At 38.1% G+C, this 14323-nt stretch overlaps 1 protein-coding gene across 1 annotated transcript; it reads left to right on the forward strand.

The window, feature by feature from the left end:
• Nucleotides 1-1657: 1657 nt before the first annotated feature.
• On the forward strand, nucleotides 1658-14286 carry LOC123160241 (ABC transporter C family member 13). Its single transcript, XM_044578051.1, has 36 exons — nucleotides 1658-1884; nucleotides 1974-2014; nucleotides 2104-2188; nucleotides 3040-3204; nucleotides 3280-3408; nucleotides 3649-3749; nucleotides 4212-4281; nucleotides 4739-4993; nucleotides 5432-5501; nucleotides 5895-5955; nucleotides 6769-6856; nucleotides 7296-7414; nucleotides 7515-7612; nucleotides 7924-7990; nucleotides 8119-8236; nucleotides 8324-8440; nucleotides 8531-8611; nucleotides 8697-8951; nucleotides 9336-9437; nucleotides 9517-9584; nucleotides 9728-9859; nucleotides 9938-10085; nucleotides 10222-10505; nucleotides 10602-10749; nucleotides 10902-11077; nucleotides 11150-11261; nucleotides 11361-11414; nucleotides 11812-11934; nucleotides 12241-12339; nucleotides 12454-12546; nucleotides 12667-12777; nucleotides 12851-13012; nucleotides 13085-13272; nucleotides 13400-13589; nucleotides 13713-13880; nucleotides 14109-14286. Exons 1-36 carry the CDS (start codon nucleotides 1855-1857, stop codon nucleotides 14172-14174), a joined length of 4374 nt encoding a protein of 1457 aa, XP_044433986.1. The 5' UTR covers nucleotides 1658-1854; the 3' UTR covers nucleotides 14175-14286.
• Nucleotides 14287-14323: the final 37 nt, after the last annotated feature.

Here is a 14323-nt window from a genome sequence, read left to right on the forward strand (position 1 = left end):
AAAATGTTTTTACATGTACATTTTTTTCAACCCGTGGACTTTTTTTTGGAAAAGTCAACGGTCAACAGACAAATACACTACTGGTCAACATTAGGGGAAGACCTGAGTGAGCAAAGAGGACACATTGGTGGGCCAGCCCACGGGAGTGGGAATGTGAGCACCAGTTGGATCGCTTTTTCTTGCGGCAATCTCGCGAAGCTTTATTATAACTTCACAAAGTTTACAGGGACAAACCAAACATGATGGCCCACCCCTAAGTTTATTATAACTAAATTGTGAGCCAGTTGGGTAGCTAGCGTCTAAGGCATTGACTAGGAGCTTTAGCATCAAGATATCGCCTGCAAACGCTCGCTAATTGGGCCAGGTCCAATGTGCAACACAAGCCGAGACTCACACTATGCATGTTCTTTTTCATTTGTTTTCCATTTTTTGTTTTTACCCTTTTATATTTGATAATATTCTAAGTATGTATTACCAAAATTAATTTTACGAAAAATTCAAAAACATTTACCACATATCTAAAAATATTAATGCTACATAAAAAAATGTTTGTGCAACTTAAAAAAAATTACGCCATTCAAAAAAGGTATGAAAAATTCTCATTTCATTCAAAATAAAGCACACGTTTAAAAAAATCATGAAATTTTATAAAATATCCATGAAAATGTAAAAAGTTGGTCACGTAATTTCTTAAATAAATGGTCGACACATTCAAAAAATTATTCATGACTTCTGAAAAATGTTCACTTGTTTTAAAATATGTTTGATAACATTTAAAAAATATCAGGAAATGTAACTATGTGTTCATGAAATTTTAGGAAAAAAATCATAACATGTGAAAATGTATGTGTCATTATAAAAATGTTCTATCACTTAAAATCATGTTTGTATGTTTTGGAAAAATGTTGATGATGTTTCTGGAAAATGTTCAAACATGTATTTAAAAATGCTCACTACGTTATAAAAAAGTTCTGTGTGTATTTTACAAATACTAAATGTGCATTAATAAAACATTTAACGTGTTTCAAAAAAATGCTTAAACCTGTATACTAAAACATGATTTTTTGTGAAAATTATGTAAAATATTCAAAGTTTTTGAAAATGTCAATATGTATTTGCAAATTGAATAAGAAACAAAAACCAATAGAAAATAAAGAAAAAGATAGATAAAACAGGAAAGAAAGAAGCTTTTAAAACGTCCATTGAAGCTTTTCAAAACCGCTCCCAGAAAACAATAGGAAATCACGTTACTGAGCCAGCGCAGATTCAGTCACGACGAAAAACCTGAAGGCGGGATGGTGCTCTATCTCGCAGTAGGCGAGATATAGCACTGACGCTGGTTAGAAAGTGTGGATCTAGTGGGCAGCACATGAGAGAGAGTGATTAGTTTTTTCTTTCAGGGAAATGAGAGAGGCTAACAGAGGTAGGATGGATCCAAAGCCCAAAAGGCAAAAAGCTGACAAAAAGCCCACCCACTCTCGCAGAGCGGACACCGGCGTCCGCGTGCCCGGTGCGTGCGCGCACGCCATTCGCGTCGCGCTAGTGCGGCCGCGGCTTTCTCTCTTTCTTCCTTTTTTTCCCAGAAAAGCTTAAGCCCCTTCTCACCAGCCATGACATGTGGGTCCCGCGCTCGATGTGGCCCGGCCGCTCAGCGGGGGAAGATGGCGACGGAAAAGTTGCACCAAAACCCCTCGCTCCACGGCGCACTCACTAATCAAGGAGAGGGAGTGGAGAAGGAATGTGCCCGAGGACGACGACGACGACGACGGCACTCTCGAGGGTCTCTCCCTCCTCCGCTCCGTAGCGTGGTCCCCGGCTCTCCGCTCGCCGCCCGCGCGCGGATCCGCCGCCGCCATGAATTTCCTCTGCCCCGGCGATCCGACGGTACGGCTCCTAAACCCCTCGCGCGCGCCGGATTCCCCCTTTTTCGAATGCGCGCGTTGTTGATCAGGACGCGGCGGTGGTTTCTGCAGGTCTGGCACGGGAGGCGTTTCGCTCCGTGCTTCGCGGATTTATATCCTTTTTCCTCCTTCGTTGTGCGGGTGGTGACGATCGGAAATCGTTTTTTGGCTTTGCGTTCCTTAATTTTCCTCCGCGTCGCACGGTGCTGGGGCTCGGGGGGAATGTGGTCGCCACGGTCGCCGTCCTGGCGCTCTTCATCGCCAAGAGGAACGAGTCCAGAGCCGAGGTACTAGTCCGATTGGGTTCAGAACTGATTAAATGCCCTGGTTACTTGGTTCGTATCAAAGTAAATAGTAATCGATACTTATAGTGGATACATGGTTGATGGCACCAACTTATTACTCACTGGTGAGGCATCGCAGCACCGAGCAAAATCGCGTACAAGTTCAGTTCAGTTTGCTTGCAATTGGGCCTCTGGAGTTTGAGGATGTCTAAAAAGCACCAAGACAGTTAACTAGTGACAGAGACAACATATATTGATTATTTGCGGGACCTGTCATTCTCAAGGTGTTATTGCCTGTTTGCAAATTATAGGACAGTCGGATGCTGACATCTATTTCTTATAGGCAGAGCATTTATGTACTTATAGTCTTATACTAATCTAGTGTTGCGTTTACTTCTATCAAACAATAAGGTTGAAACAGGGGTTCAGTTAATAATATGCTGAAGGATGAATTGCGAGGTCTACCTTCGGGTACTATGCAACTTGCATGCAGTATTTCAGAACTCACTGAAGGTCTTTGTTGCCGGTTGGTTGTTCTGCCAATTGGAGTGCTGAACTCAAAGATTCTAGCTAATTATCTGTTTGATGTTTCTAGTGGAGAACAAATATGTCCTGTTTGAATAAGTGGAGAACTGAGAGTTGCTTAAATGTTGCAGAAGTTTAATCAGCAAATATGTCCTGTTTGAATAAGTGGAGAACTGAGAGTTGCTTAAATGTTGCAGAAGTTTAATCAGCAAATATGTCCTGTTTGCAACGATAGTTAATTAGACTGCAATTAGCGATTATAATTTTATACACTGTTATTACTTTTTGCCATGTTCTTTTAACGATTATAATTTCACATGCTGCTTCAGAACGTCAGGAGACGTTTACCAGAGAAGTTGTTTGTGTTCGGCATACCTAGCTTTGCAGCCTGCCTTTCTCTGCTTGGACTAATTGTGCTTGTAAAGAAGAAAATTGAAGGGATAGATGTCCCAAACCACGAATCATTCTTCAGGTGCTCGCAGTTTCTTGCATGGGTAAGAGGTTCATTACAATAACGATCTACATGCTCTTCCTTTCCAGCCGGCCATTATAGTCTGTCCTTTGAATAGGTAGCTGTTCTTATCTCTGCCAATGGCCCTTGGTCCGAAATACTAAGCAACCCAATCATATGCATCTGCTGGATGTTGAAGATTCTTCTAGAGATACCTCATTTGCAATACAAGCTCACAGAAATGAAGGTATTCCATTTTACACACAATCTGCCGTCTTTTCTTCCCTTTGAGTGATGCTTCTTTGTTATGGAGTTATGACACTCTTCTCTACGATTTTCTGCTGTATTATGATAACCGACAAATTCTCTGTCCATTCCACTGTTCTTTAGCTTGCATGCTACTGCAAGTTGCATATAAATTAACATGAAATGGCAGCTACACAAATAGAAGCATCTAGTTTATGCTCTGTTTTGGTATTCATTACAGGCAATGGCATATGTTATGGAGATCGTCTCATTCTCTACATCAATTACATTTGGACTTTTTCTTATTGTCATAACTGCAGTACGCAAATTATGCAACAAAAGGTAACTGGTTTGTAAATCACCTACATCACATTATTGTTTTTATTAATGCATTAAATCGGTTTTTATCTTTTAGGAATTAGGAGTTATACTTGGAGCAAGCATGTTGCTTATCATGAAATGCAACCTAAGTCATTGGTATATCATGTATAAATAACTTATGCTTAGTCATTCTAATTAGTACATTCTTGCGCTTTATTTTAATCTTACCATGCTCTATTTTATGTTTGCTATTGCTAAATGAGGCAAAGTCAAACTACAACTGTAATTTGTTTTGGATCCATGCAGGCTGTATCCTCTATTTAACTTTAACCTAGGCACGCTAGATAATTCTTTTGCCAAGCACAGCAACCTAGCTACTCTGTTGAATAACCAACCCTGTGTTGTTATTCATCGTTATAAATCATACTGAGCTGTGTTCCTCACAATTCATGTAAAGCTGTGTGCTGTGTTGTTCTCTTTCAGAGAAGTTAACTCTATCGAAGCTCCCCTCATCCTGAACAATGAAAATTCTGAGGCTGAAAATGCAAACTTGGTATGACGTTTTTGAGTTCCTGTTGTACATTCAGGATGTGTGCAATTTCTTATGTTATAAATGCATAATTTTGCCTAAACTCGTCAAGTTAATGTTAACTTTTCTTGTCAAAAATATATGGCATCTTTGTTTTGAGAGCAAGTGATTTGTGCGATACAAATGCCATCCCTTATTGGGTGCAGGTGTCAACCCCAAACAGCTGAAAACTCCAACTGACAATTGCAAACATGGCAGGAATAGTTGAATCGATATTAAGGTTATGCCATCCTATAATCCACACCTGCAAACATGTCCCTCTAAAACCATGCCAATATATTAATGTAAACCTTTGGTGTATGAAAAAAATGTTCCTGCTACTTGATTATTTGTAATTTGGACACTGATATTTCACTTCTATTAACCAAATTACGTAGTTCAGGTTCTGAATTTCTCTATGCTTTATGTCCTGTTCTCTCAGGTAAATAAGCAGCACAATGTTTGGGAACTGTTGACTTTTAAGTCTGTTAATCCAATGATGGACATTGGTATCAGAAGACAACTTGACTTCACAGATCTACTTGAATTACCCACTGAGCTCAGAACTGCTTCCTGTTATGACAAACTTCTGTCTTCCTGGACCGCTGAACATCAAAAATACCATGCTGATTCTTCTCTACTTAGAGCTATGTTTTACGCTTATGGATGGTCCTACTTACGTTTGGGCATACTAAAGGTACCTTTTTAAAATTATTATAGATCAGCTGAGTAAATTTATGCCGTATATATGAATTAGTTGTTCGGGCTTGTAATTTTATTAAAGAGGGCGAGGGATTTATGACACAGAAGTGCATGATCTCTTTCTGCATCCCCCTTCTATAGCCATGTTGCATACATGACCATATTAACCAAGTTAGAAAAAAAGGATTATCATATTGCTATTGAGAACTCCATGTACTAAATGCTGGGATGAATTTTATTAATTTGATACGTGTCCTGTGACAGACAGCTTTGTGATTAATATATTGCTAGCACTTCACAAAAAGGAGGTTGATATACTTGGTTAATAATTTTTATCTTGTTCAATGAATGCTGGCAAAATTATTGCTTAGAATGAACCCTACATTCAAAGATTGTTTTTTTTAATACATTATCATAATTTCCGTTCGTGCAGGTGGTAAATGACAGTATCAGTTTTGTAAGCCCACTGCTACTCAACAAGTTCATAAAGCTTATTCAAGAAGGTGTTGTTTCCTAAAAATCTACAAGGCTTTCCACTGAAAATTTCTAAGGATAATAACTGCCATGTTCCTCTGGCACTAAAACTTGCACTATACAGAGTGTTTCATTAGTTTGCTTCACATGGATGGCTCAGGAAAACCAAAGACGATCAGCAAATATTCTCACAAGCATTTTAGAAGTAGTTCTTAGGATTCTGCTGGTAGTTCTTGTAGAAGCACTGCATAATATGTTGGGATTCATCAATAAATAAACTACAAGATGTATTAAACAACAGGGTATCTGAATAATGTTTCTTATCAAAGTAGCATCCATTATACTGGTTTATTTGTGCTTTTTAGCCAATGTAAATAAACCAAGCTACATATTCTGGTATTTATCAACATTTCTTTTGTCAGGTTCCGTTGGCATGGATGGATATATTATTGCCATTTCCCTAGGATTGACTTCGATTATCAAGTAAATCTTCTCACCACAAATTAATTGTGTGTTTTTGTGTGATTTGGAAGTCTAGCTAGACACATTATTCTTAACTCAGTCTTAGATACTGATGAGCTACAAATGAATTTTGCAGCAAAAATAGTGACAATTTATGAAAATGATTTTTTTATTTCGACTTCACCTTGAGTGTTGGTTCCATATTAGTTTTTTCTTTAAATTTGAAAGTGTAGACGTTGTTTTTAACCGAGTCTTAGACACTTATGCGTTATAGGTGAAATTGTGGTAACATAGTCACAGTTTATGAAGATAAAAATTTATTTTTGATACTTCAACAAGAGTGACGAGTCTTTCTTTTAACAGAAAGTGACGAGTCCATTTTATGTATTGAATTTATTGAGATCCACAGTATGCCTTCAATTTCATTTTGAACGAAATAAGCTTTCAGTTTAAAGTTGCAAACTGCGTAAGCCTTTTATTCACTGGCGGACAGGTTATGTGATAGGCATTGTGGTCTTCTCATGTTATCTTCTGAAGAATGCTGCATCATGCCGTACACTTGTACTGGTGTCACATGTTCATTTTACAGCTGCTTTAGCTAAATTGGTTTCGTCCTGAATGGAATAAGTATGATAATAAAGATGACTTCACCAGTTATAGTTTCTGACCTCTTGTGGTATTACGAGTGTGGTTTTTACTTGTCGTAATGACCATACTAAATAGTGAAACGAGATAAATGCTGAACAAATATTTCCAGATGATTAACCACTTGTGCATCTTTTCAAATCTCATTAGTAATTAACTTCATTCAATTTCTGTTTCACCGTTTGCTAGGTCATTTTTAGATACCCAGTACTCCTTTCGTCTTGCAAAGCTCAAGTTGATGTTGCGATCAAGCATGATGGGAATAGTTTACCGGAAGGTATGCCTACTGTAATTCTGTTAAAAAGAAAAAATCTAAGCAAAGAACATTGCAGTCTGCTTGCATTGTACAATAATAGTTTATTAAACTGGTCATGAGGACATATTACTAAGATTTTCGTATGCATCTTGGCTACTATTCACTTCCCAAGAACGATAGGAATCATCATCTAGGACACTAGGTCACCATTTCCTGACATTCAGCATGGATCCAATGAGTAGTTTGTATGATAGCTCATGTTTTGTTTAGACCATTCTTGTGAGATTGTACAATAGTTGTAGCATATCTTCTGTTGCTAGCTGCTGCTGTAGAATGTTTTTTGGTTCTTAAAAATCAACAAGGAATTTTGTAACAACTTCCAGTAGACTTGAAGCATCATTCAAACATTACTTGACTTACCTTTGTCCCTTTTCAATTTGTATGTGCCTTAAAAAAACAGTGTCTATGCCTCAGTCTATCTGAGCGTTCTAGGTTTTCTGAAGGAGAGATTCAGACCTTCATGTCTGTTGACGTTGACCGCACAGTAAACATATGTAACAATCTTCACGATGCTTGGAGGTATTTCATTCTCTACTGATTCTTGGCTATTACGGACTTAAATTGTATGCTTGTGCCGCCTTAATTAATTGCAGAATTGCACATTTTGGTGTTTGGTTAGCTTCCCATTGCAGATTGGACTTGCTCTTTACCTACTGTATACACAAGTCAATTATGCATTTCTATCTGGACTTGCAATAACAATCATACTGATACCAGGTATTGCTATTTTTCTAATTGTTTAATGTGAACTAGGTTTCCTTATATCTCGAGAGACTTGCCAGGTCATAAATCCCATTTTTTCATGTTACTTGTAGATAATTCTTCAGCCTCTCACTTCATCAATGTCTCCGTTTATCTGGGGCATTGACAGATACATCCTCCTATGCTAGCGCTAACACACAAAAATGTGCATCTTAAAGCAACCATGATTCCATAAATATTGCATCAAGTCATGCTAGGCCTTTCTTAATCATTACTTAAAGATTTATGTTAAAATTGTGTCATCAAAACACTGCCATATTTTACAGTGAACAAATGGATTTCTACAAGGATTGCTACTGCCACACAAAAAATGATGAAGCAAAAGGATGAGAGGTGAGATAAGCGATTCCTCTCTTACTATCGTGGAACAAAGAAACTATTGTCTTAATTGAATAATAGGAATGGAAAAAAAAGTTTGAATAATTGTGCAAAAATGTCTGTTGCTATTTTTCTGTGGACAGGATAAGTTGTGCAGGAGAACTCTTAGCACACATTAGAACAGTGAAGATGTACAGCTGGGACAAACTATTCACTCAACGCTTGAATAAAAGAAGAGAACTAGAAGTGAAGCATCTTGCGGTGTGCAGTTGCTTGTTAGCAATTTTAAAATTTCTATCAAGTTGCATTTTTGGCACTAGAACTCACAGGTGCTTCTTTTCCTGACAGACTCGAAAATATCTGGATGCATGGTGTGTCTATTTCTGGGCAACCACGCCAACATTGTTCTCCCTTTTCACCTTTTCCATATTTGCAATAATGGGCCACTCACTGGATGCCGCCACGGTAAAGCAATATCTTGAATTATATGTTTGAAACTTGCCCTCGGGTCTCGGGGTGTGACAAAAACTCCATACATTTTATTCCTTCTTACAGGTTTTCACTTGTGTCGCACTCTTCAACACATTAATATCCCCCTTAAACTCATTGCCATGGGTTATTAATGGGATGATTGATGTAAGTTAGATGATCTCTATCTGCTATTGTAATGCCAGATGCATCTCTACCACTGTAACCTTACCTGTATTCTCTGGTATTGCAGTCTTTTATCTCTAGCAGAAGATTGCACAACTATTTGTCTACTCCAGAGCATTGCTCTTCCGAGTTGACCATCTCAAGTGACGTTGTAAAGGATGATTCCAACAGACATACTGAAACAATCTATGATCCCACAGCTGTTATAATCAGGAACCTATGTTGTTCTTGGTCTAGTATCTCCACTGTTGAGCCCCAAATAATTCTCAGAGACATATCTCTGCAGCTACAGAACGGCCTCTTCATTGCGATCGTAGGCGAGGTGATTTTTAAAATTGTATAATTATCCTACTACTTTCTTTGAATATTTCTCTTTTAGTTGGTGAAAGAATACCTTGGGGATACTGTATTACTGGCTGAAAATAATATTTGAATTTGCAATACTATTACTAGTGACACCTTCTTAAATTTTCATTGCCACACTTTTTTTTTCTTTTCTCCAGCTTCATCGATTCTCTGACACTGCTATAATGCAAATTTGCGTTTGATTTGATACTGATAGTTGGATAGGGAACTTTCACAAGGCTTTCTATTAAGCACCTTAATTTGCCAAGAGGAGTAAAAATAACCACTCTTGTAGAGTGTTGTGGCTATTGCAGTTGTTTTCTGTTAATTGGAAAAATAATAATATTATGTTCATTTTCAGGTTGGTTCAGGCAAGTCATCTTTGCTGAACTCTATTATTGGAGAGATGTCTGTCATCAGTGGTTCTATTAACTCATGCGGTTCAGTTGCATATGTACCACAGGTTGTACTTTATGATTTAGAGATGGCTTAAATTCGCAGTTGAGCTGCATAAAACTTAAATTTTTCATTGGTTTTTGTAGGTACCTTGGATATTATCTGGGTCTTTACGGGATAACATTTTGCTTGGAAAAGGATTTGACACAAGGAGGTAGATTATTAAAATGTTAGCTTTACCAATAAGAATCACTTGTTCTGCTAACGGTGGTGCTTCTTTTTTTTCTTAAAGCTGAATTACCTGGTGTTTATTGTGTCTTATTTTAATTATTATTCTGTGTTGGAGCATTTATGTAGATATGAAGAAGTAATACAAGCATGTACCCTTGATGTTGACATCTCAACAATGATTGGGGGAGATATGTCACATATTGGAGAGAAAGGTCTCAACTTATCGGGTGGACAGAGAGCCCGTCTAGCATTGGCAAGGTTATATTAAAAACATTGTGCAGTTGACACTGGAAAGTCCAAAGTTTTTGTACTAACAACGTGATCATATACTTGCAGGGCTTTGTATCATGACTCTGGTGTATACTTGTTCGATGATATACTTAGTGCAGTTGACTCACAGGTTGCTTCATGGATCCTCGAAAAGGCCATTATGGGACCGCAAATGAAGCGAAAAACACGATTATTAAGCACCCACAATCTCCAGGTAATGATTTTCTGATCTCACCAAAACAAATTGTAGCATGTTGTTTCTAAATACATGAAACGAGCATTTAATTTGATAGCAAGAAAATGAAGATAGCTTCCACTAAAACAACAAAATGTTTCCTTTTTTTCTTCAGGCTATTTATGCTGCAGATATGATTGTGGTCATGGCTAATGGATTTGTCAAATGGTTCGGGACATTGGACAGTTTCTTGGCAACTCCATATTCAAAAATATCTAATCCAGATAGTTCATCTGCTGTCTCAGCAACAAGTTCACAAAAAAATAAAGGACCAAGCACCTTTGAATTCAACACTAAAGATGTGCTTGACAATGGTTCAGTGGTTGATCAGGAGGAACAAAGAGATCAGACTGAAGCAGAGGGCAGGAAAGAAGGCATGGTTGAGATAATTGTGTACAAGTGAGTTGTTTTGCAATGTTGTTGATTTACTGCATTGAACAGTGGAAGCTTCTTAAACTTCCTACTACGACTAAACCGAAATGATTATTTCTACAGAAAATATGCAACACTTGCAGGGTGGTCAATGGTATTTCTGATATTTGTGACTGCATTCTTAATGCAAGCATCTCGTAATGGCAATGATCTTTGGTTGACTTACTGGGTGGATAGCAGCTCAGGCACCAATAACACAAGATTTTATCTGGTAAGAGTGCTCTCTATCTAAGTCTACTGAATTTGAACAGTTATTATCATAAACATGTTATCTATATCTGGTCACTCAGAACAGAAGGCAGTGTGTGAAATAAATAAGATCTGATGTGCATTTATGCTCATTCATGATTTTGATCTCTGTAGACTATCCTCGCTGGGTTTGGCATAATCAACTCCTTTTTCACATTGGGAAGGGCATTTTCTTTTGCATATGGCGGTCTGTGTGCGGCAATTCAGATACATGCAGATCTTCTTGGCAGTCTAATCGGTGCCCCGGTTTCTTTTTTCGACCAAAATCCCAGTGGCCGAATACTGAATAGGTTAGTATGTCAGGAATCTTCAGCAAACTCTGCAATACAGAAACACCCTTGATGAACTTTATGAACTTCCAGATTATCGTCAGACCTCTACACTGTTGATGATTCTCTTCCATTTATCCTCAATATATTTGTGGCCAACTTCTTCGGCTTACTTGGCACCCTTGTTGTTTTGTGTTATTCACAGGTAAATATGCAATAGTTTACTATAATTCTAATGTGGGCCAACATTATATTCAAATAAACCAATTCACTTAGCTTGTAACTCATGAACGTTCCCACACAGGTTATGTTTCTACTCATCTTAGTCCCTCTCTGGCTTATCTACAGCAAAGTGCAGGTACTGTTATCGATTTCCTTAGTTTGTGCTGTTCTTCACTAAGGCTTTGGTCCTTAACATTCTTCCAATTTTTAAAAATTCATTATTCGAACATTCTCAATACATGTTATATACTGATATATAACATGCATTGAGAATGTTCGAATAATGTGATAAACTGATTGGCACTTACCCCGCAAAAAAAAAACTGATTGGCACTTATGGTATCAACTATAAAGTTCTACTGCATAACATGCATTTCAGGAGAGCCTTCCACAAAACTGAAAACAGACTGTAAGGAGCTCATATGTAGTGCAGAACTCATCTTGTTAGCCTAAATACATTTACAGTGGAATCTGATTCTTTCGCACTGTACACATGCTCTACTTTTTGAGAAACAAATTAACATTCTGTGCAGTTCTATTACAGGTCGACATCACGTGAAGTACGACGGCTTGACAGTGTTGCTCGTTCACCTATCTATTCATCTTTTACAGAGACACTTGATGGTTCATCAACGATAAGAGCATTCCAAAAGGAGGTATGTTAATTACATCAAGACTACTAAAAATTATATGAAGGATACCAGAGCCTTTACCTTCATTTGAACCTAGCTGTTACTCCCTCCGTTCCTAAATATAAGACCTTTTAGAGATTTCACCATGAACTACATACGGATGTATATAGACATATTTTAGAGTGTAGATCCACTCATTTTGCTCCGCGTCTAGTCTATAGTGGAATCCATAAGAAGTCTTACATTTAGGAACGGAGGGAGTAGAACTTTAAAGCTCGAGTGACTTGTGTTGATATGATTTGTTCAAGATACTGACGGTAAAATACACAGGATTTTTTCTTAGAGAGGTTCATCCAACAACTGACACTATATCAGAAAACATCCTACTCTGAGCTTACTGCTAGTCTGTGGCTCTCACTAAGACTCCAGGTATAATTCTTTGTCAAGGGATAGTAACTTCATCTTCTGTTATGAAACCATGAAGCTTTCTCTATTAGTTAGGCCTATTGCGCAGTCAATGTATTAACTAGGAGATCACTTTAGTTGTTGGCAGGGTTGATCATTTTATTCATCGCTGTGATTTCCGTTGTTGGCTTCCATAGCAACTCTCCTGTTAAGTTTGGTACACCTGGACTGGTAAGTATGACAGGGAAGAAATTACCAACTCCAGGCTCATTTTTTTACATTTCTGTTCCTGTTGAAAATATTGGTATGTTTGAACTATATAGAATTTAAGATAGAGAAAATACACTGCAGGTTGGCCTGGCGTTATCGTATGCAGCACCTGTTGTATCACTGTTGAATAGCTTCTTAACCACTTTTACAGAGACAGAAAAGGAAATGATCTCTGTTGAGAGGGTTGTTGAGGTAAAAAGCCAAGAAATATTCTGCCTGTTAGTGACAAGCATATTTTCCTCTAATAATTCAATAATGCTTGCAGTATGTCGATATACCTCAAGAAGAACTCCAGGGATCAGAATCTCCTGATAGAAGTTGGCCAACAGAAGGGAAGATTGAGTTTGAGCATGTAACTCTAAGGTACAAAGCGGATCTACCACCAGCTTTGGATGAAATATCATTCCATATTGAATCTGGCATGCAGGTATGGTAACTGTCTGCACATTCTTATTTGAGTCATTCAGAAAACTACCATTAAACTGCCCTGGTTTATTAGGTTGGAATAATAGGAAGGACCGGAGCAGGAAAATCCAGTATACTGAATGCACTTTTCCGTTTAACTCCAATCTGCAATGGTCGCATCTTAGTAGACGGTTTTGATGTGGCCAAAGTTGCTGTCCGAGATCTTCGTGCACATTTTGCAGTAGTACCGCAGAGTCCGTTTTTGTTTGATGGTTCTTTGAGGTAAACTATTAGTTGCTCTTATTTCTCTCTTTTCTGACTTGTACAATTTTGTGGGCATTGGTTGGACATTTAGAGAACTAAACAGAGAAACCTATCTCCAGCATTCTAATTTTCAGTTGACAAACAGGGAAAACCTAGACCCTTTCGGTATAACAACAGATATCAGGATATGGGAAGCTCTTGAAAAATGCCATATGAAGGCAGAGATAGAATCAATAGGAGGACTCAATATCCATGTGAAAGAAAGTGGTGGATCCTTTTCAGTAGGCCAGCGACAACTCCTATGTCTCGCCCGTGCTATCCTAAAATCATCAAAGGTATCTATACTGTGTTGGTCTATTCAAAATTTCTGCAAGTTTCAGCAGCAGCAAAAGTTTATGATGTTAAGTTGCGTGCCACGTAGTTGCTCAAAGAAGTTCAACTTGCTAATGATTCTACAGGTACTTTGCCTTGATGAGTGCACAGCCAATGTTGACAATCAGACAGCATTCCTGTTACAGAATACTATTTCTGCTGAATGCAAGGGCATGACGGTCCTCACAATAGCCCACCGCATTTCAACTGTGATGAAGATGGACAATATTCTAGTTCTTGATCAAGGCAAACTGGTAAGTCATGCCATTATGCTTTTGTAACCTCTTAGTGATGATATATACCTGAAGAGTCAAAATCTGGATGCAACAAAATGCTTCACAGAAATGAACAAATGGCAACGTGAATCAGATGCCCTTCATTGGACATCTGCAGCAGCGTGGTTATACTATGTTCAAATCATTAGAAATGCCCTTTGCTCACCTTGTTAGAATAGTATCTAACTCTGTTTCCTCCAAATTTAGGTTGAAGAAGGAAACCCGGAGGTTCTTATGAATGACAACAGATCAAGATTCTCACGATTTGCTTAGGCATCTATGTAATCCTAGGAAAATCATGTGCTACTCTGTGTTGTACTGATAGATGAAACACTAGGGCTTAGTTGTACCTCTCACTTTGATCACTAATACCTTCTTCAGTTCACATGCGCATCTAAGAGCTTATAGGAAGCCTGATCCTC

Source organism: Triticum aestivum, chromosome 7B (genome assembly GCF_018294505.1).
Source record: "Triticum aestivum cultivar Chinese Spring chromosome 7B, IWGSC CS RefSeq v2.1, whole genome shotgun sequence".
Classification (NCBI taxonomy): Eukaryota; Viridiplantae; Streptophyta; class Magnoliopsida; order Poales; family Poaceae; genus Triticum; species Triticum aestivum.